The sequence below is a fragment of the Rhipicephalus sanguineus genome, chromosome 10 (genome assembly GCF_013339695.2).
Source record: "Rhipicephalus sanguineus isolate Rsan-2018 chromosome 10, BIME_Rsan_1.4, whole genome shotgun sequence".
NCBI lineage: Eukaryota > Metazoa > Arthropoda > Arachnida > Ixodida > Ixodidae > Rhipicephalus > Rhipicephalus sanguineus.
This window is the reverse complement of record NC_051185.1, coordinates 149,471,189-149,494,749: the sequence shown is the minus strand read 5'-3', so window position 1 is coordinate 149,494,749 and position 23,561 is coordinate 149,471,189. Positions and strand designations below refer to the sequence as shown.

Sequence of the window (23,561 nt, the reverse complement as noted above, 5' to 3'; positions counted from 1 at the left end):
TGGGCGAAGGCTGGCCGCGAGAAGCGCTCGCCACCGTACTGAAAGAAGGCGAGGGAAAACATACAGTCTCAACGGAAGAAAGATTGCCAAATATGAATGGCGGCCGGAGCTGCGGCGCTGCACGAGCGCTCCGATAACGAGACGGCGAGACTGTCGAGCACATTCCATTTTCTAAAAAAGGGGTGGCCGGCAGACCGGCGGTAAGCAAGCGGCCCCCATTGTGCTTTGCACTCTCGATATCGGCGTGCTTGGGAGAAACAGCGCCGCGTGTCGCAAACTTGCCGCTCTGGCCACCGTTCAGTTCATTTGCGGCAATCGTTTCCGTTGAGCCTAGCCAGAACTTTTGCTCCTCCATCTTGGCCCCCGCATTTTGTACGCTATGCCGTCTGCCGTGGGGGTTGCGTGTTTCCAGAGTTCAGTTAGAAGGTCGATGACGGCGTCAAAATCAAAGAAGTGCTTGCAAGTGTTTCTGGACTCATACACAGCTGAGTTTCTGTGCCTTGTGACTTCGCGGAAAGGTGACAAGTATGGATTCTGTACCACGTGCACCTGTGAACTGCCAGATGCCTTCACAAGTAAAGAACTTTGGTTCAAGCAGCTCAAAACAAACATCCTTGCCCTTTCCTGATGTCAATCTCCAGTTTCAGTAATTTCCGTTATGCAAAAAGAACCCCCCCCCCCCCCCGGCTGCGGTCTCCCGAATTTTCATGCTGTGATATTGGCAGGTGTGCACATTACGAATGTGTTCTCACAAGTTCCTCCATAGCATAGTGGTGTCTGGATTGCCCATTTGTGACACACCACACAACTGTGTCACATTCATTGCAGGCAGCGCTCCTGTCCTCTCGGGGTGAGACAGTACGGGACGTCCCTCATCACGTGCAAGTTCCAGCCCTTGCCCACAGTGTCTACATCAAGGTGAGCACACAAAAAAAAACTTCGAGGACGCTTCAGCTTCACTTACAAGAGCAGATCACGATGACGTAATCGGACCATGTTTGTATCGCCTTCCCAATCGCTATTCTGGCTTAGTTTTCGGTGGAGACCTAAGCCTTGCCGCAAGGGAAAGCCAAAGTCTAGACGCACTCCGGCTTCAATATCCATGCATGCGGTGCGACGAAACACGGGCCCCACAGCGGGGCGATGCTATTTAAGGGGGGGACACTGCTCTTAAATTTATTTCTTGATCGATTTTGATGAAACTTGGTGACTTTATGTATACAGTCAAACTCGTTTGTAACGAACTCGAATGTGCTGCGAAAACTGGTCATGTCAGTAGTTCATTGTAAACAGACTCGCCCTCAAAAACATGCACTTAGTGACGAAGCCTTTTTTTTTTTGCGCATTTTTATTGGAAAGTGCTAACAACCCCTCCCGTGAGAAGTTAGGCCTTTTCGCCTTGTGAAGCGACGCCCGCTGCGTGCACGAGTGAATTAAACCGCCTTTGCAGTGAACCGACACTGTTTCACTGAACCGCGGTACTGCACCGTGAATCCGATCATCCCTGGCTAGTTGCGTGCAGCGCGTCCCCTATATGCTCGGCTCACGCTATCATTGCCGGGCCGCTTGCTGTATTACGCGCATTAGTGCGTTCTTTGTGCCCGCTTCACTTCGGACCGTGCATGAGTGTGGCGAGTAGCCTGTTCGTTCAACGTGGTGAAGACGAGCGTTTTGCAAGCAACACGCACTCTACGTCTCCGTGACGCTCTAACGGTCCTGCACGACAGGTGCGGCATGCTTGGGTTGTCACCTAATAAAACACGCAGTATATGCTCGCTGTAAGTGCATTGACGTTTCTCAGTGCCCGTGCCGCTCATCACCAGCGAGCTACTTTCGTTTCTACGAAGCGACGCGCACTTTATCTCGCACAGCGCGGCGACGGCGAACGGCAGCATCGCGCGCTTGTACTGCTTGTACATTCAAACAGTGTATGCCACACGTGCAGCCGAGCCGATAGCTACAGATGACTGTGATAAGGTTGTCGGCGATCAGTCATAATGGCACGTTCATCGCCGGCTGCCTCATCGCCTTCGCTCTCTTTTGATGCTTATCCATGAAGGAATCGCTGTTGTCGCGCGGAAGTTGTAATCATTGATCAGCAGGTCTCTGCTGTTACCGAAAAGACGAAAGACATTTTGTGGCACATTGTGGCGTCGGCACAGTGAACTTTTAAGCTCCGAAACGTTATTGCGGTCATCGTTTATTGCATTTTATGGCTTCTTGCATTCCAAGGCATAAGTTCATTGTAGGCGGTCGTAGCTGCAGAGAACGGCGCCGGAAGAGGTTGCCTTGTGAAAGCGGACCACAAGGCTTCATGCTGCCTCCTATTTCTTTTTTTTTTTATTCGTCACTGCCATTCTGCCACTGAAGAAATGCCAGGAAAGGGAGTGACCTCGCTCGGAGCGTCCGAGATCAGTGTGCGGTGCTCGCCGATCTAGGGTATCTTCGTCACGAACAAACTAGAGTGAAGCATGTGCGAGTGTGTGCTTCTCATGCTTTAGAAGGCCTGCTTTAACTTTTTCTCACTTCGTATACAGTCGACGTCCGATTTCCTGGACCCTCAAGGGACCGCGAAAACGTCCGGAAAATCGGGCAGTCCGGAAAAACGAATACACGTGAAAACGCACCTTTTTGGTAGGTATTTTTCGCTGACGGAGAGGGTCACGGCCGGAGTATAAGATTCCCATTGCAATTCAGCCAATGCATCGTTTAGGTGGCTCTGAAAAGAGCTGTTTATATTAAAAAAAAAAGTACGACGTGGCCGGCGCTACCTCATACGTCAGCACTTGGGCACAAAGAAGTCGCTTATTTTCTTTTGCACGGCGTTTTGCTTGCTCGCGATCATGTCTGCCTCAATTTCAGTCAACGTCATGTTGCCACTGTACAACAATAACAGTGTCATCAGTGCTCGCGTCAACTCCGAGCTCGTTGGCTGTGTAGGAGCTGGCTCTTCGTTCTCGGTGTCGGAGTTGTCGGAATCTTCCGTAACTTGACGAATGATTTCGTCATCGGTCAACTCCGCACATAGCTCGAGGTCTTTGTCAGCGTCGGCGAAGCCCTCAAAGGTTATCCCGGCTGGAATCGACACGCCGGCAGCGCGCAGATCGTCGAAGGCAACGTCCGCGGATGGCAGTTCATCCTGTCATCCTTGGGGCTGTCCACTTGGGGCGAGACGGCAGTCTCGCCGTCGAGTGTGAAGCCTGTGTGGCGAAAACAGTTCCGCAGAGTCTCTTGCGTAACCGCCTTCCACGATTCCGCTAGCATGCCGACGGCAGACCTGAGGTCAACAGCGTAGCTTTTCCCGCTGTCGGAGCAGAGCACCATGCAGCTGAGCACGCGTGATTTGTGATGATGCTTCAAGTTACGAATCACGCCTTGGTCCATCGGCTGCAGGATTGCTGTTGTGTTCGGCGGCAGAAATTCACTCTGTACAGCCTTTAGGTCCTTGATGTGGCCATGCGCAGTTATCCACAAACAGCAGAACTCTTCGATTCTGCTGCTCGAACCTTCTGTCCAGCTTGCGCATGTGCGCTTCGAATAGCTGCTGCGTTACCCACGCCTTCTTATTAGCTTCATAGAGAACAGGCAGAGTTACTGCCCCCTTGAAACATCTTGGATGCTTTGACTTGCCTATTACTAGTAACGGAAGCTTCTCGGTGCCTGACATGTTGCTGCCAACGAGGACAGTGAGCCGCTCCTTGCTGTGCTTTCCGCCGTGGCAGGGGTCACCAGCAAATGCAAGCGTTTTCTCTGGCAGCAGCTTTTAAAACAGTCCAGTTTCGTCGCAGTTGAAAATATTGCTACATGTAGGCTGCCGGAATTCATATGGTCGACGCGCGTGTGCGCCCGACGAAGAGGACGAAGGTCGCTAGCTGCTCGAGCTCGGAGCCGGTCTGGTCAGCGCTGCAGCCGCTCTTGCAAATATATCGTGTGAATAACGACTTGTAAAAGCGACTCGTCACTCACGTAACATATTTGGTGGAGGTGGAACGTTCCCCGTCCTCACCACGCAGCTCCGCAGTGGCCGCGTCATTCAGCGTCTCGCCATGGCTTCCAATGACAACCCGTTCCCATCTCCATCTGCGGCTCCTACGGCAACCTTTGTCGCGGTCCCCACCCCCCGCGACCCCGGGACATTCTCCGCGCAACCTGGCCTCGACGTTGACTACTGGCTTCGCCTGTATGAACGGGTCAGTCAAACTCATCGGTGGGACCCTACCATGATGCTCGCTAATGTTCTCTTCTACTTGGACGGAACCCCGCGCATCTGGTACGAAACACATGAGACCGAGCTCACCAGCTGGGACACATTCAAGGAGAAGCTACGTGACATCTTTGGGAACCCGACCGGTCGCCACGCAGCTGCACGACAAGAGCTCGCTACCCGTGTCCAGTCGCCTACTGAGTCGTATGTCTCCTACATACAAGAAGTGCTTGCTCTTTGCCGGAAAGTGGGCGAGGCAATGCCCGAAACTGACAAAGTGGGTCACGTTTTGAAAGGCATCGCGGACGACGCTTTTCATTTGCTGGTCTACACCAACGTCTCGACTATCGACTGCATCATTCAAGAATGCCGCCGTTTCGAAACGGCCAAAAGCCGTCGTGTGCACCCTCAATTTTCTCGGTTGCCAAACACGGCTGCCACGTCCACCTGCTCCGATTCCGCCGCTACACCGCCCTTTGAGCGGTGTGTAACGCGTATAGTTCGACGGGAACTTGAAGCGGCAAGTCCAGCGTCGTTCCAGCCCTCTCCTTTCGACCATGCCACTATACAACCAACCCCCGCGGTCTCCGTTATTCAGGCGGTCGTACGACAAGAATTCGCCAACCTCGGGTTCCCTGTCGCCTGCCCCGTCTCTCGCCCCTCGTCCCGACCAATGCCCATGAATGCATCTCGAAGTGACCCATTCGTTCCTCCACGATCTCGCAACCCAGCGGAATGGCGAACTCCCGACGACAGACCAATCCGCTTCCGGTGCCACCGCGTTGGTCATGTCTCCCGCTACTGCCGCGCCACTTGGACGCCGCCCTATAGGACCCCACTTTTCTCGCCTTCCCGACCATATGAAGATCTTCGCCGGTATCCTCCCAGCCGTACGGACCCTACTTGTGACACACCTAACAGCCGCCCTCCTGCTCGTTCACCGTCCCCTCAACGCCGTCGTTCCCCGTCGCCCCAACCACGCCGCCACCCCTCGCCGCCCAACTTTGCATCGTACCCGACGGAAAACTAGATCGTGCAGCTCCTGGAGGTAGTGCTGCATCATCTCCTTCTGAACCAAATCCTCCGTTGACGCTTCCTACGAACAAGAACCTCATCGATGTGCATGTGGACGGTATTTCTTTGACGGCTCTAGTCGATACTGGAGCTCACGTGTCCATAATCAGTGCTCGCCTTTGTCGCCGACTGAAGAAAGTCCTCACGCCTGCTACTACAAAAGCTGTACGCGTCGCCGATGGCGGAACTGTTCCTGTCACTGGAATGTGTACAGCTCGCATAAGCATCGCCGACCGTTACGTTCCTGTCCTATTCACGGTGCTCCATAATTGTCCTCATGACCTCATCCTAGGGATGGACTTCCTATCGACCCATTCTGCCCTGATAGACTGTTCCGCTGGTACTCTTTGCTTGGACCTTCCTCTTCAGCCAGATATTCACCCCGACCTTCCACACAGCCTCTGCACCACGGATTTCATCCGCCTACCGCCTAAAGCCCTAACATTCGCCGAATTCACAACGACTTCATCCGTGTTGGATGGGCACTACGTCGTCACGCCGATTACTGATGTACTCCTGGCACGTGACATCACTGTGCCTCACTGCGTCATTACTGTAGCCGCTAACCGGGTACATCTCCCCGTCATAAATTTCGGCTTCACGAAGCAAGTCCTCCCTCAAGGCATCTTAATCGCCACGTTGCGGTCCTTAGCCGATGACTACGTCACCTCTTTTGCAGCAGACGTATGCTCCAATCTTCCTTGTCGCCCACCCGATGCCACAAGCCTCGACATGGCATTACGCCCCATGATTGCCCCAGACCTCCCCCCAGCGCAATCAGCTGCCCTCATCCGCCTTTTGGCTTCTTACCGCGAGATCTTCGACCTTGACAATCGACCACTCGGCCAAACTTCTCTTGTGCAGCACCGTATCAACACAGGTGATGCTGTTCCCATTCACCGTCGACCGTATCGGGTGTCCGTATCGGAGCGCCAGATTATTCAAGAAGAAGTAAACAAGATGTTAGCTAAAGGCATTATTGAGCCCTCATCAAGCCCTTGGGCGTCACCCGTCGTCCTGGTTAAAAAGAAAGACAACACGTGGCGTTTCTGCATCGATTACCGGCATCTAAATCGAATTACGAAAAAGGACGTGTATCCTTTGCCCCGCATTGATGACGCTCTCGATTGTCTCCATGGCGCACGCTACTTTTCATCCATAGACCTTCGCTCCGGTTATTGGCAGATTGCCGTGGACGAGAAAGACCAAGAAAAGACCGCCTTCGTCACTCCCGATGGCCTGTACCAATTCAAGGTTATGCCCTTCGGTCTATGCAACGCCCCAGCCACGTTCGAGCGCATGATGGACTCTCTGCTACAAGGGTTCAAATGGTCAACATGCCTTTGTTACCTAGACGACGTCCTCGTATTTTCACCTACATTTGAGACCCACCTTGAGCGTCTGTCGGCTATTCTCGACGTCTTCCGCAATGCTGGCCTCCAGTTGAACTCGTCGAAGTGTCACTTCGGCCGCCAACAGATTACAGTGTTGGGCCACCTCGTTGATGCTTCTGGTGTGCGGCCGGACCCTGAGAAAATTCGTGCCGTCACCAGTTTCCCAGTACCCCAATCTGCCAAAGATGTTCGGAGTTTTGTGGGACTCTGTTCATATTTCCGGCGGTTTGTGAAAGACTTTGCAGCAATCGCTCGACCACTTACTGATCTTCTGAAGAAAGACGTCCCATTTTCGTGGGGGTCCACTCAAGCTGCCGCCTTCTCTCACCTCATCACAATTTTGACGACGCCACCTGTATTGGCCCACTTTGACCCATCCGCCCCGACTGAGGTCCGAACTGATGCCAGTGGTCACGGGATCGGAGCCGTCCTCGCCCAACGTCAGCAGGGACACGACCGCGTTATCGCCTACGCTAGTCGCCTCCTTACACCTGCGGAGCGCAACTATTCGATCACCGAACGAGAATGCCTTGCTCTTGTGTGGGCGGTCTCCAAGTTCCGTCCATATTTATATGGCACTCACTTCTCGGTAGTCACCGACCACCACGCGCTCTGCTGGCTTTCATCATTAAGGGATCCCACAGGTCGACTTGGTCGCTGGGCTCTGCGACTGCAAGAGTACACTTTTGCAGTGACGTACAAGTCTGGACGCCTGCATCAGGACGCCGACTGCCTATCTCGCTATCCGGTTGGCGAGTCGCGCACCGTCCCTGACACGGAAGCTTGCGTGTGCACCGTTTCCCAACTGACCCACATAGCCGATGAGCAACGCCGTGATGCATCCTTACGGGCTATCATCGAGTGCCTCGAATCCTCACCTTCGGACCGATCTCATCGCTCGTTCGTACTCCAGAATGGTACACTATACCGCCACAACTTTCATCCAGACGGACCATTTCTGCTGCTTGTTGTACCCAAACACCTCCGCTCGGCTGTACTCCACGAACTTCACGACGTTCCAACTGCCGGTCACCTTGGTGTGTCCCGCACATACGACCGAATCCGCCGTCGCTTCTATTGGCCAGGTCTCGCACGCTCGGTCAGACGATACGTCGCGGCGTGTGAGAAATGCCAACGCCGCAAAACACCGTCGACGCTTCCGGCTGGGTGCCTTCAACCCCTCGACATTTCGTCTGAACCCTTCTTTCGCGTCGGCTTGGACCTACTCGGCCCTTTTCCCCTGTCTTCTGCTGGCAACAGGTGGATAGCTGTGGCCACAGACTACGCCACACGCTACGCCATCACACGAGCTCTTCCAACAAGCTGCGCCACAGATGTCGCCGATTTCCTTCTGCGCGACGTGATCTTGCAACACGGTGCTCCACGCCAGCTGCTCACGGACCGTGGCCGCACATTTCTATCGAGAGTCATAGCGGACATCCTGCGTTCATGTGAAACGCGGCACAAGCTCACTACGTCGTACCATCCGCAAACGAATGGCCTCACGGAGCGTCTGAATCGAACCCTAACCGACATGCTTTCAAAGTATGTCTCCTCAGACCACTCCGACTGGGACCTTGCTCTACCGTACGTGACATTTGCCTACAATTCCTCGCGCCATGACACGGCTGGTTACTCCCCATTTTTCCTGCTGTTCGGCCGCGAACCCACATTGCCCCTCGATACAGTCATTCCGTTGCCAGCAGCTCCGACCACTGAATACGCCCTGGACGCCATCAGCCGGGCCGCTCATGCACGCGAAGCCGCTCGTACTCGCCTTCTGACCTCCCAAGAGAACCAACGCCGTCGGTATGATCAACGACACCGCGACGTACACTTTTCGCCCGGCCCCGCAGGGGCGTCTGCGCAAGCAGGCGTTTGGTGTGTAGCGACACCACGGACCCGAGCTAACGGGGGGGTTTCGACCCCCTCCCACGCCTAGCCGTGCGTGGCATTGCCGTGTCCGGGGAAAAGGGGATCCTGGGGGTTGAGCCGACGCCGGGTGATTGGACCTTTAAGGCCCCCCGGCAGAGGCAACACACCTCTTTGGCCCCGGCTTCACGTAGACGGCACCCCTGGGCTGACCCACCCAGGGGAAACCGGCAGTCGCCTTTTCCTGTCTCTCCCCCCCCTCATCTTCGTCTTTCTCTCTGACTTTTAATCTTTCCTGTCTTCTCGTATCTTCAGTTCATTTCCTATTTTCGCGGCGGCAAGGGTTAACCTTGTGTGGCTAACCACCCTGAGTTAAGCCATATTTGGTTATAGTCGCGGTATACAGCTGGCGCGGGCAGGACTTGCTCGCGAGTTCCTGTCCCGTCCCCTCGTTGGGCTCCGTGGTGGGCGGCTGGTACCGAGGCCGAAATACGTACAAATTTTATGGACACTTCGCTTTCTTCGCCTGATCGCCATCCTCAGAAGAGGACGCGCACCGATGTAACAGCCAAGTTCTTTACGAACAGCAAAAGCACCTTTCCTAGATTCCACGTGATTCACAGCGAGCACTCAGAAATAACAGCAAGGCATGTTTCTCCCTTCAAAGTCTCCAGAACCCTAACAGACACCTTAGGCCAAGGATATAAGATAAAGAAGCTGGCTAACGGGGACCTTCTTTTAGAAGTGCTCTACCAACACCAGTACGAGAACCTTTCAAAATGCACAGCCTTCGAAGACATTCAAGTATCCATTACCCCTCACCGATCACTAAACACCGTCCGTGGCGTAATTTCTGATGATGACCTAAAATACATGAGTGAAGAAGAACTCCAAAGCGGATTGAAGGACCAAAACGTCACGAATGTGTACAGAATCAAAATCAAACGAGAAAACAAGGAAATCGAGACAAAGCACTTCGTTCTCACATTCGCATCGAGCATACTGCCGGACACTGTGGAAGTTGGTTACACCAAACTCAAACTACGTCCGTACATACCTAATCCGCGACGCTGCTTTAACTGCCAACGATACGGCCACGGCTCACAGAGCTGCAGGGGCCAAACCACATGTGCCAAGTGCGCTTCTCACGAGCACAGTTCTGAAAACTGCAAAGTTGAACCGCACCACTGCGTAAACTGCGAGGGCAGTCATCCTGCATACTCGCGTGCTTGCCCGACATGGAAACAAGAAAAAAGCATGGTCACACTCAAAGTTAAAGAAAACATCAGCTTCAGAGAAGCGCGAAAACGTCTTTCGTTCATGGAAAGCAGAAGCTACTCCGTTGTGCTGCAACAGGGCGCGGCAACACAGCGGCCTACAGCGCCTGCCCAGGGCACACCTAGTGACGCCGGGGCAGGGCATCCAGCGCCCAAAGTGGACGCAGCTCGCGCTGCACCACTACCTCGAACTCAGGCTACGCGGACCGCAGGGTCAGCGAGCCTGAAGGCCTCTCTCCACGCGGCGAGGCTAAATGCTAACAAATCCGTGCATTCAGCACGGACGTCCAGCGTGTCAGGCGATGCGATGGACACGAACCAAGGTAGTCCTGAGCCGTCGACGTCAGGACGGCGGGGCTCCTTGGATCGGAAAAAAGACAAGCCCAGGATCACTGGGCCTGAAAAGAAGACCTAAGTTCTCACCCTACCCATATAATACAACATGGCTTTTATACACTGGAACTGCAGGGGACTCCTACATAACCTAAGCGACGTAAAGGACATACTAGCCACTCTTTCACCGGTAGCCTTGTGTTTACAAGAAACAAACTTAGGTCCTAAACACCGAAACATCTTAAAAAACTACAAAGTATTCCGGCACGACCGAGAGCAGGCAAGTAGACTCTCAGGGGGTGTTGCTATTATAGTTAAGAGTGGAGTTCCAGCGCGGGAACACAAACTTAAAACCAGAATAGAAGCCGTCGCGGCCATCATACACGCATTTAAAACTATTACAGTGTGCAGCGTATATTTGGAGCCGCACCTTAAAGTAACTATCTCTGATTTAGAACAGCTTATAGAGCAGCTGCCAGAGCCGTTCCTGGTAGTCGGAGATTTTAATGCGCACTCCAACTTTTGGGGTAGTGAAAGAACTGACAGTAGAGGCCAAATAATTGAGGATTTTATCTTAAGCAATAACCTTTGTCTACTAAACACAGGGAAACCAACATACTGTTCTCCTAGCTCAAGAAAAATGAGCTGCATAGACTTATCTTTCTGTTCACCGTCCGTTTTCATGGATTTCAAATGGGATATCCTAAACGACCCATACGGAAGCGATCATCTACCCATAGTAATCAGCCTAACAACCTCACCTGAAGTCATCCAACGAAAACCACGACGTTGGAAGCTACATTTAGCCGACTGGGCCCTCTTCCAAGAAAAGGCTAGCCTAGAAATTATAGCGTCAGAAAACCTCAACATAGATGAACTAAACGAGTGTATCACAAACTGTATTATTACAGCTGCGCGCCTATCCATCCCTCAGACCTCTGGACTGGTAAAGCAAAATCACAAAACATGGTACACATACGAATGTAGAGAAGCAAAAAAGAAGCAAAACAAAGCCTGGGGAACCTTCCGCAGGTACGCGACGGCGGAAAACTTTGTAAATTTTAAAAAAGCCAGAGCGAAAGCCAGATACATCCGCCGATGCGCTGAAAAATCTTCGTGGCAAAAGTACGTCTCTTCTATAAATAGCACCACTACATCAAAAGAAATGTGGGAACGGATCCGAAAGATAGACGGCAGTTTTTCTCCGTTCACTGTACCCTTACTCACAACCCCTGGCGTACAGACAAGTATCGAAGAACAGGCAAATATTCTAGGTGAATTTTTCTGTGCTGTTTCCAGTTCGTCACATTACACACAATCATTTCTGAAACACAAACATACAGCCGAAAAACAAAGGCTTCCAACAAGCGGCAATACAAACGAACCCTACAACTGCTTAATTACTTTTCAAGAAATCCACTCTGTATTGGCTGCAGGTAAGCAGACTGCACCCGGACCTGATGACATACACTATCAAATGCTAGCCCATCTCTCCGAACCTGCCACAAGAACACTTTTGGCTTTCTTTAACAAAGTATGGATATCTGGAAAATTACCTGAAGCCTGGAAGAAGGCCATTATCGTTCCTTTTCTGAAACCGGGAAAGCCACCAACAGATCCTAGTAGCTACAGACCTATAGCTCTCACCAGCTGTTTAGCAAAGTCCTTTGAAAGTGTTCTTAATATTAGGCTGTCATTCGTGTTAGAATCCTGCAAACTTCTCGACATTCATCAGTGCGGTTTTAAAAAAGCATGCTGCACAATCGACCACCTAGTACGCCTCGAAAATACTGTCCGTGAAGCGTTTGTACACAAACAAAACTGTCTGGCCGTCTTTTTTGATTTAGAAAGGGCGTACGACACCACCTGGAGGTTCGGAATCCTCCAGGACCTGGCTGAGCTAGGAATCCGTGGCAGGATGTTGAACTGCCTGAAAGACTTTCTCGCTAACCGTTCATTCCATGTGCGTCTAGGCTCGACATTATCGAAAAATTTCACGCAGGAAAATGGAGTGCCGCAAGGATGCATTCTAAGCACAACACTATTTGTCGTGAAAATGAACTCGATCAGCAAAGTAATACCGAAGTCAATCATGTATTCACTCTACGTAGACGATCTCCAGATAGCTAGCACATCTTGCAACACATCAACATGCGAAAGACAGGTACAGTTAACAATTAACAAACTGACAACATGGGCAGACAGAAACGGTTTCCGCTTTTCTGCGCAAAAAACAGTGGCCATTTTTTTCTCTCTTACACGAGGCATACAGACAGACCCTACCTTACACCTAAACCAAACTGAATTACCAGTGAAGAAAGAACACAAATTCCTAGGTTTAATTTTTGACAAGAAGTTGACATTTCTTCCACACATAAATGCGCTGAAGAAAAAAACATCCCAGTCTCTCAACATACTAAAAGTGCTGTCCCGCAAACACTGGGGTTCAGATAGGACAAGCCTACTACAAATTTACCGTTCAGTGGTACGATCCTGCTTAGATTACGGCAGCATAGTATATGGGTCAGCGAGACAATCATACCTGAAACGACTGGATCCGGTACACAATCTCGGCCTCCGCCTCTCAACTGGTGCATATAGAACTTCACCCATAAACAGTCTCTATGTAGAAGCCAATGAGCCACCATTGACAGACAGAAGAACAATGCTCACATACTCATATGTTCTAAAGATCCGTTCAATGCCGAAACACCTCTGTCACCCTATAGTAAATCACTGCCCATCTAGAACACTATTTATCAACAAGCCCCGGACAGTAAGGCCACTCATTCTTCGCTTTGAAGAGATGTGCCGAGAGTTAAATATACAGGATACATTGCCTAAGATCGCAGAGAGACCCAATGCGCTCCCACCTTGGTACTGTCTACCCTCTGTATGTGACTTCACGCTGACACAATTTCAAAAAAAGCAAACACCCCGCGAGCATATATTACAGGAATTCTTAGCACTTCAAGCAAAATATGCAAAATACACAGCATTTTACACCGATGGTTCCAAATCAACAGGGTACGTTGGAAGTGCCGTACTACACAATCAATGGGAAAAAACAATTCGGCTGCCCCAATGCGCATCCGTCTTCACCGCAGAAAGCTATGCAATCTCAGTCGCTCTAAAAAAAATAACAAATGAAAATGTCGAGAACAGTATAATTTACACAGACTCATTGAGTGCACTAACAGCACTTCATCCCAGAAACGCGTGTGTACCAATAATTGGCGAAATCCTACACAACATAATAACAGGTATAAGACAAGGACGTAACATAAAGCTTTGCTGGGTGCCGAGCCACGTCGGAATCTGTGGAAATGAGAAGGCAGATGAATGTGCAGCACAAGCAAGGCATAAAGAAATCAAGAATGTCAGCATCCCCTACCAAGACGTCATAAAATCAGTGCGCCACAAACTCAGAAATAAATGGCAGTCTAGATGGCAGTTACAAGTAAATAATAAGCTCCACCTTGTAAAGTCCACCATAGAAGAATGGAAGTCATGCTCACACCAAGAACGTTTCACAGAAGTTATATTATGTCGCTTACGCATCGGCCACACACATCTCACACACAATTTTTTACTAGCAAAAGAAGACAAACCTCTGTGTGAGAGATGCAGATGTGAGCTCTCGGTGAATCACATTTTACTGTCATGTACAAAATTGGAAGAACTAAGAAAAAAACATTTTGCCGTATTTTATAGTGAACATGTGCCCCTTCACCCTGCACTGCTCTTAAGCGAAGACGCGTTAGTCGATAACTCGCACGTTTTTAGCTTCCTCAGAGAAGCAGGCATTTTAAACAGACTATAAATTCATACCCTGCGCCGTCTAAATATAGTGACACCTCGTTAAGCTTCTCACTATTGAGAAGAAGATCGAGGTCTTTTTAGCCTGTCGGTCTCCTCGGGGCCCTTGCCTAGACAAGGACTCGGCGAGGTATTCCGACATTTTAAGAGAACCATACCATGCGTTTGGTGCATGATAGCCTAAGTTGCTTATGCACCATTAAAACCAACCAAACCAACCAACTTTTCGCCCGGTTCTTTGGTTCTGCTGTGGTCTCCGACCCGGCACGTTGGCCTGTCCGACAAACTGCTCTCTCGGTACACAGGGCCATACCGAGTGCTTCGTGCGGTGACTCCCGTCACCTATGAAATCGCTCCTGCTGCCTCGCCGTCTTCATCCACCCCGCATGCCAGCGACATTGTACACGTCGCACGCCTGAAGCAGTACCACTCGCCCAATGACGCTGACGTCTAGATGCGCCGAGACGGCGCCTTTGCCGCCGGGGGTTATGCTACATGTAGGCTGCCGGAATTCATATGGTCGACGCGCGTGTGCGCCCGACGAAGAGGACGAAGGTCGCTAGCTGCTCGAGCTCGGAGCCGGTCTGGTCAGCGCTGCAGCCGCTCTTGCAAATATATCGTGTGAATAACGACTTGTAAAAGCGACTCGTCACTCACGTAACAATATCATTAAGTGGAAACTGCTGAAGCAAGGACTGCAGCTTTCCATCCCGATATTTGGCGACAACGGAATCGTCGACGGCGCCGCTTTCTCCGCACATCTTCTTGAACTTCAAGTCATTGCGACTCTTGAAATTGCGAAGCCAACCATCGCTGAACTTGAAGTCCTTCACGTTCATCTGAAGCGCGAAAACCTCCGCCTTCTGCTTCAGGATGTCACCTGACACCGGGATTTTCTTAGCAATCATGGCACTGAGCCACACGAGGAGCGGGTAAACACCCTGACTCGCATTCTTCTTTCCAGCCCCTTTTGATTTGGCAGCCACTTCCAAGATCTTCGCCTTGTTTTTGATGAAGTCCGAAACAGTTTGCTTCGAAATTCCGAACTCCCTCCCCACCTCTGTCTGCGACTGACCGCTTTGGACTTGTTCAATGATGGCGGCTTCTCCATCGTGAGCCTACGAGGGAGCTTTGTGCACTTCGAAGGCGCGGACGAAGATGAAGGAGCAGTCGGTGCCATCGCTGTAAACGGCGAATCTGCTCGACGAAAAGCGCAGCACGAAACAGCTAGGAACTCGGTGGATGCTGAAGGTTGGGAAACGTGATCACTGAAGATAGCGTGCAGCAGCAAACGATCAACCGCAGACACGACCGCAGAGCTGGCAGAGCTGACAAAACAACACGTGAACGAACACAGTGAGGTTTGGCTTGGCTAAGCTACGGCTGGCAACGGGTTGACTGGTGCGGTTTCGAGGTTACGGCAGCCACGGCGCAATGCGGCGGTGCTGCTGGCCACACCTGCGATGCGAGTATGGTGGGTTAGAGGATATGAAAACAACCAAAATGGCGGCGTCGGTGGTGACTTTGGGTAGGCGGTTAACAGTAAAATGTCCGGGAAATCGAATGGCGAAGGCTATAAGCATCCGGAATTTCGGACTTTTTAATACATTGACTCTATGGGGAACTTGACGGTGCCACAGATGAGTCCGGGAAATCAGGCATGTCCGGAATTTCGGGCGTCCGGGAAATCAGACGTCGACTGTACACCATATTTTTACTGTGACCATGTCTGAAGTATTCGTTGTAAAAGTAGGAGGCTTTGAAAAATGTTCGCTATACAGTTGAATCCCGCTATAACGAATATCGCTACAACGAAATTTCCGCCACAACGAATAATTTTGGATTCCCCGTCAGCCGCCCATAGAAAACAATGCGAAAAATGTCTCGTCACAACGAATACTTTTTCTGGGTATTTCTGCTTGAACGAAGTTTTCGCGAGTGCCACCACGTAAGGAAAAGAAGCTTGCCTAGGATTGCTGCGAAATTCCGCTAGACACTCGACCATTTCTAGTTGCCAGAGCCGTGCGGCCGCATCGCAACACCCGTGTCTTCATCGGAGACATGTTTTCTGCCACCACACGCACATCCCAGTAAATTATTCGCCACTGAGATGCTCGGCAACAGATCGTCCACCCGCCATGATGGTGCCGGCGGGTTTGATGCGCATGCGGGCCGCTCGTTCTTCAAAAACTCCCGCCATTGTTTAGCACGTAGCACTGCTCGTCGTCACAAGCTCTGCGATCGTGAATGACATCCACGGCGTTTTGAAGGCCAGCACGCACCTAGTCCAAGCGTAACTACATTCTGCCGCAACCGCTGCGAAAACAAATGCGGTTGTGTCGACGCGATCATGGGCGACCACGAAAGTACGCGCACCGACTCAAAGCAATGCTGCGGTCAAAACCACGGTAGACGTGATCACAGATAGCAACGACGCAGTTTTGAAGGCACGCGCACGGCCAGCGCGCACAGATTGAAAACGGAACTACCGTTTGCCGCAACTGCTGCGCCGAAAACCGCGGTCGCTATCGTCGCGATCATCGATAGCGAATACGCTCAAGTACGCAGCTAACACACCGGAAGAAAGATTAGAGGCAATAAAGTCGTGGAATGGCACGAAGCGTTTCGGCTTTCCTTTCGCTCGCTTGTGACTGTGGCAGTGCGGAGCTTCGGCACTTCGTTTTCAATTAGCCTCTAGTGAACTTTGGCACGCTCCTTCGCGGCGCTACGCGCTCGGCAAACTTCGAGGGTAGCCTGCATATCGTATTTGCTTGCGTATAACCCACGTGTACAACTCGCGTATTGACGCAAGGCCGCCTTCCTTGCATTACCGTGAAGCGAACTTGCGCACCAAAATTCGCGTATAACCCGCACCCCGAGTTTACCACTAAATTTTCGGTATATTTTGTGCGTGTTATACGCGAGAAAATACATTCACTCGGTGTGCGGCCAAGTACGTTCGAGTTAGCGAGAGTTAAATGCAAAGGACAATGCATGCGCTTGCCGGGACCAAAGGACGAGTCATGATCATCAGATCTTCCTAACTTTTGTGGTCTGTAGACGAAACTTTGCTGCAACGAAATTCCACAACAACGAATTTTTTCACGCAGCCCGTCAATTTTGTTGTAGCGGGATTTCACTGTATGTGGACGCAATTTCAATGGGTAGCATAGGAAAATCGAAGTGCACCGAAATATAGTCGTTATAGCCGATAGATCGTTATATCTGGGATCGTTATGAATGGGTTCGACTGTATTTGCATGCCGATTTCAAATATGCAATTACTTTTCTGTTATGTTGTGTTGTTTTTAAAATACAAAATATTTCATGTGCCGTTTGGGGAGCAAGATTATTTCTAAACTGACTGCGTTACAAAGTAAATCAGCATATCACAATAATCTGCAATCGCAACTGTGTGCAGTGCAACAAAAATGGATGTTCTAAACCCATTTGAACAAAAGTTATGGTATGTTGAACATTCACGAGCGAGTCAATTTCAAGCCGGGATTTTACTCGGGACCAAACCTGCTTTTCGTCCACTTTACTTCCTTCACATTTACATCCTAATTACTGCAAATAACTTCCCCTATACTTTCCTTGGCTTTCTTGCCTGGTAGTTCTAGTTAACGTCGTCATCGACGAAGGTTCATTGCAGCGCCCCCCCCCCCTTACTAAGTCAATGTACGAGGCAGATTTTGCACCCCTCCTCTTAGGCGACTAGGGGGGGGGCACCCCCACGCGCACGCCTATGAATGTTGTGTATAGCAAAAAAAAAGATCCCTTAAAAATCCCCCATCTGTCGCTCTGTCAAGTGTGTAATTTATTACAAGACTTGAGGTTTCCATCTCAGTACAGTCTGGTTTGCGGCGTGGACGCTTTTCAGACTGGTGCAGAAGGCTCACTGACTGAGGTGCTAGGCCAAGGAACTCCAGTGCCTGCACGGTGGCAGCAACCGGTGGCTCGGGCGGAAAGCGAGAGCAGCGCCATGCTTGAAGTGTACGAAGGGCGTGGCGACGGCCAAGATGCCGCCCTCCTGGCTCGGGTGAGCAATCACATCACCGCCAGTATCTCTAGGCTCTCTTTCAGGAACAAGGCCCCTCATGGCAATTTCTGATTACAAATCTTGCATTGGTCAACTCCGTCTGTTGCGGGGAAATTTTCTCATTTGAGTGCAATGCCTAGGACAGTAGAACCCTGCTACAGTATTAGGTTCCTCAGTGCTGCATTTTTTTTTTTTTTTTGACTGTTAAAAGGGCCCTGCAACACTTTTTCAGCATGGTCAGAAAACGCTGACAATCGGTAGCCAAGGCTCCCAAGAACATGAGCCAAACATTACAGCGTAACATGCAGCCTGGAATTTAAACACAAATCTAGCAAAACTCAGCTAAAAATCGCCTCCTCTTCTCTCGGCAAATGATGCTATTTACTCAAAATCACTGCGTCATTGACTCAAGTTCCATGCCATTGGCTGATTTGAGCATGGTGGGCTCGGTAGTTACTGCGTCCGCTGTGGAAGGCCACCACGTGTGTGCATGCATTTGCACTGAAAGTTATGGCACGTTCAAAGAAAAAAAAAGAAAAAGTGCTCAAGGTCACGAGGCACACTTGACGTCACTTATTTTCCCCGTGCCATCGCTCCCTGCTTCTAGTGCTTTCGTTGGGACAAGAGAAGAGAGAATGCAATTGTAGCACGCGACAAATCTTTGTAACTCCGCTCATACTGTACGGATTCTAAAAATTTTTGCGGTGGTCGATTCGTGCGGCAATAAGCCCCCTTACCATTAAATCACGAGCAAGCGCCCCCCCCCCTCCTTTTTTCGAGAGATTTGAAATATGCATCAATGACAGAGCAAGCACTCCCACCCTCTCCTCCCGCCATTTTCACTATTTTATTTACCGTTTTGGAAACAGTGAATGCATGCTTACTCAATAAAGCATTTCATTAGAAGCACGGGTGTGCATTTTTTTTATTCCTAGCGGCTCTTCTGCCGCCATCTTGAATTTTGATCTGTGACCGAGCAAGGCCCCCCCCCCCTTTAAATCTTTTCGGATTGTCTTTCACTGAAAGGGGGCGCTTGCTCGGGATTTTACGGTAAGTCATTTGCAGCCAGTCTATAAGTGTACACTCAAATACCTTGTTATGACGAAGCTGATGAGAGAGCCAAGGTCAGTTCGTTATATCCAATATTTCATTATACTCTTGAGTGCCGTGCCTGCCCTCTATTGCAGTATCTTGCCAGTAAGGCACAAAAGTGTAAACATGCAAAGGAAAAGACGCCATTGTGGCCTACAGTAATATTGTAGAGCCAAGTATGCAATGAAGTTTGATCAAAGTAGCAAAAAAAAAACAACGACAGCATGAGCATTGTGAAACAGCCTATTTGATAGCTGCATTCTGTTTCTACGCGATGTTCTTTCGCATCTGTTTTATGCTTGGCTCGCCCAACATTGCCACGAAGGCAGTGAAAGGGTGACGCTGTCAGAAAGAGACGAGAGCAACATAATATCTGTCCTGAAGAAGCTGCATGCAGCATGTAACTCAGTGCGCAGACTGTTCTGCTGATCCAGCCCGCATGGTGTAGCTGAGGCTTAAAGGACCCCTGACACCGAAATTGAAACCTCGAGATGTTTGTTTTGTTTGACTTTCCTGTATACGGGGGCACATCTGACCAATTATTAGTGACGAACGTTGCCTTTAAGATATCTTAATTTGGTTTTAAAGTAAGCGTGAGTGCTCATTTGAGTTGGCTGCACCTCGCGACATCCTGGTATGACGTAGATCGAGGCCACGCGTGACGTTCCACGAGTAAAGCAAGTATTGTGGACGTCACAGAATGTTTGCGGGGCGCACACAATACGACGACTGGCATCCGGCGAGGCCTATTGTTCCTCACCCCTCTCGCTCTGTTGTCGGGCCGCTGTCGAAGTAGTTTTCGTGAGGGGACACGCGCTTGATAGGTTTAACCCATACTCCATACCCATACTGAGGCACCCACATACTTTCAGTCTCTACCGTGCACGGGAGCCCGAACGTCGCCACAGCTTGTGTGCACGTGATCTTTGGTGCTCCATCGCATATTTAGGCGTGCGTTTTGAAGTGACGCTAAAATGGTCAAAACTAACTACGATAGAATTAGTTATACGATACGTTCGAGCATTTACGATTCAACTTGGGGATTACCAGACACAAAGCTACAAATTACAGTAAAAAAGTCACAAGCAGAAATTTTGCTGTCAGGGGTCCTTTAAGGCAATGCTGACTTGGATTAGCCAGCTTGCAACGCCCATGGTTGATCCTATGTGAATGCAATCTTGGAGGCGATGCTTAGCCTCATTGGCCATTCAGCAGCGTTTGTGGACGGCTGTGGTGAGAGTAGTGGATGTGCTAGTCACTTGTCATTGGTGCACGCAAGCGACCAGTTTCCTACAATAACATAATTCTCAAAAACTATGCGAGTAACCATCGCATTTATCTCTCATCTTTCTACTGCTGGGTGTCCCACTAGTACCTTTGTTATTGAGGAGTTCAGCTGTATAATACAAGGTGACCTTTTCTTTACCTTAAGAAAATGGAACTATAATAATATATATGTAACTTTTTCGCATTGTTAGGAGGAAATTCTACGTCGGGTGAATGCTTTGCATTTTGTTGTTTGTGCGTTTGCAGGTTTGCATGGATGGACTGGAGGAGGAGTCCAAACTTGTTGCCAGTGTGAGCATACGCAGGTGAGTTGGCCTACATCAACCTTGTGAGGGACTGTTTAAAGTATAGGAAGCACTGGCCACCTATGCATTCAGCCACTACAACCGTCGCAGCACAGAGCACGCGCAATGCTCTCCTAAACCTCCCCCTGCCCAGCTTAACCACGCACATGCCTCCTCTGCGATGCCACACTTGCCGAACTGATTAACAGATTTGAGGAGGAGACGAGTTTTCGCTGTACTTTTAAGTTTAAACTTTTGACTACGCTGTCTTTCATAGTACCTGTATTGCTTAGAGAGATTTAAGAAGTCATCGTTCTGATTAGTCGCTGTTCTCGATTTCAGTGATGGCTCAGTCCACATTTCGTGCACGGACAAGCACAGTGGCCGCACTGAATCTGTCACGCTGGATCCAACGGCGACGAGTGACGCATCGGACACCTCAGGAAGCTGACGATGCTGCTCGTCTAACCTAGGTTTCTCGCTTAAGCAGCCCTGCTCGGCTGTTGTAGTCAGTGAACATGTTTTTCGCCAACCTCCCTGTCTGTAAATTGTTCTTTGCACCAGTCAGCGGCGAGGGCGTCTGTGCCCTTTGTGAAGCATGAAAACTTGGCGAAAGAAGCGACGGCAAGTGCCCCAGGAGAAACATTTTTGTAACGTCATTGTGATGGTGTTTGTTGGCTGGCGGTCATGTGTTTTGTTTGTTTGTTTTGTTTTCAGTGTAAATACAGTTAAGCATTGACTGACCCATCAGTGCTTTAAGAAAAGTGGGACGTGCTGCCATTTGTCGTTTGCCTTTGAAGACACGCACATTGAGGACCAGAGCTTGTGATTACATACAGTGCTGAAATGGCCACTAGGTTTTTCTTTATCGTTTTTTTTAGACTTCAGAAAGGTAAAGACCAAAACTGCTGACGGTGACCACCATGGGCAATTGGAGCAGTGCAGGATATCCTTCAAGTATTGGTATTATCTTGTAGACTTGGCCTGCATTGCTGGTCAAGCCTGCATTGAGTCGATAGACGCTGCTTCAAGTTTCTCGTTGTCATGGCCTGGCATAAACACGGAACAAGGCTAGGTCTTTCGTCATTTCATAAAAATTCATTCTGTAACTCTTTTTGTTAGGGCAAGACGTGTGTTTGTCACAAGACATGGTGGATTGATCGACTGATTGAATGCGATGTGTCATGCTTACTGTGTGCAAATTTTGCTCTGTTTAATAATGTAATGTTTCAACGCTCCATATTGCAGATTCTGCACTTTTGCCATCCATGCATACAGTCCAGAGGATTTTTTTTATTTTAATGATGGTCCAAACCCTCCAAGCTCTAAAAGAAATTCTTGTTTCATGCAAACAACTATCGATACGCAGGAAATGGATACATCATGATGATGTAATCAGTGACTAGCTCCTTTCTTGCAATTGCTGTGGTGATTATGCACCAGCTGTGCTGATGAAATACATAGCACTCGCGTTCTTTTTATTTATCATCGTTGTTATCATATGCAGCCATGTAGCTACATGTTGCCATAAAATGCTGATTTCAACAACTGACATCAGTGGTATGTAGTCTGGAGCTTTGAAACTAGCTTTGTAAATGTTTCCTCACTATATTGTCTTTCCAGACAGCCTATGAAAATGCATCATAGGTAGGGATGTGCGAATACTAAATTTTAGTTTCGAAGCGAATATTGATCTGGTTGAAAAATTTTGAATTGAATAGTTCAAATAGTATATATCACATATTATAAAGAAAAATGAGCACATTTGTCATGACCCAGTTAACCTGCACAACATGTTTACAAAGTTGGAACAACGCATGTGTGAATGTCATTCTTTTTTGGTTCGAACTGATGTGGAAGCAATTTTGAATAGTAGCAGGATTTGAACTTTAGTAGGATGCAAGTGAGAACCGGTAAAGTATGTTATGTTTTAAAATTTTTATTTTGCATGGAGCATATAAGCCTGTATAACAAGCTTTTAAACTTAAAAAGTGAGTAATCGTATGGGGGTAATCTGCGCTTATATTTGTTCAAGATGGTAATATGTGCGTTTAACCTTGAAGTGGGGCTTCGCGACAGCGTGGATTTTTCCTTAGTAGATGTTTTCACAGCATAGCACTTCTACAATGCAGTGAAACCACCTTTGCAGGGGGTTTCACAGCATTGTAGAAGTGCTATGCTGTGAAGTGCTATGCAGTCTAATACACATCTATTCGTTCATTTCAAATACTTCGAAATTTCGGATAATTTAACTTCGTGTTGAAGCGAATTCGAATACTGCAATATTCGTTCGAATATTCAAAGTGCTCGAATATTCGCACATGCCTAATCATAGGTGGTCTGGAACATTAAAAAATGTGTGTCAGTGATTAATTTTGCTGCAGCTCGTAAAGTTTAAACAGCAGACGACAGTTCTTTTTCTCTCATCAAAGCATGAAATGCCAGTGCAGAAGAGTGTGAGCAGCCGCAAATATGCACATTGTGCCTGTCACAGGAGCTACTTAGGTTGTGAAATTGTTGGGCTACACAGCGCTACTTTCTCTACTGAAATACAGCCGCCATAGCTGGTACATTTTGAAGACGGTGCTAACTGTAGCAGTAGAAACGTGAAGAAAGTGAAGAGAGAAATGTTTCGTAGAGACACATTTCACGTCTCTCTTTAAATAGTGCCTGTTCTCCAACACCTTCATCACTTTCTTCACCAGCAGAGGAACTTTCGCTTTGCTGCAAACAGTGAAATAAAACGCACAGAACGCGTACTATGTACAAGATATAGTTAAGGGGGGGGGGGACATGGCACTTTTAAAAAAAATTATTTTATTTCTTGATCGATTTTGATGAAACTTGGTGAGTTTATGTATATTTGTGTGCCAATTTCAAATG

General features: G+C 49.2%; 1 protein-coding gene across 1 annotated transcript in view; it reads left to right on the top strand.

The window, feature by feature from the left end:
- The window catches only part of LOC119372573 (heat shock 70 kDa protein 14), a 57,151-nt gene extending 34,321 nt beyond the window's left edge, over nt 1–22,830 (top strand). The window contains exons 10-13 of the mRNA XM_049420221.1: nt 829–918; nt 17,857–18,015; nt 20,641–20,699; nt 21,021–22,830. Of these exons, the coding sequence (XP_049276178.1) occupies nt 829–918; nt 17,857–18,015; nt 20,641–20,699; nt 21,021–21,129 (417 nt within the window). The 3' untranslated portion in view covers nt 21,130–22,830. The remainder of the gene's footprint in view (nt 1–828; nt 919–17,856; nt 18,016–20,640; nt 20,700–21,020) is intronic.
- The last annotated feature ends 731 nt before the right edge of the window (nt 22,831–23,561 follow it).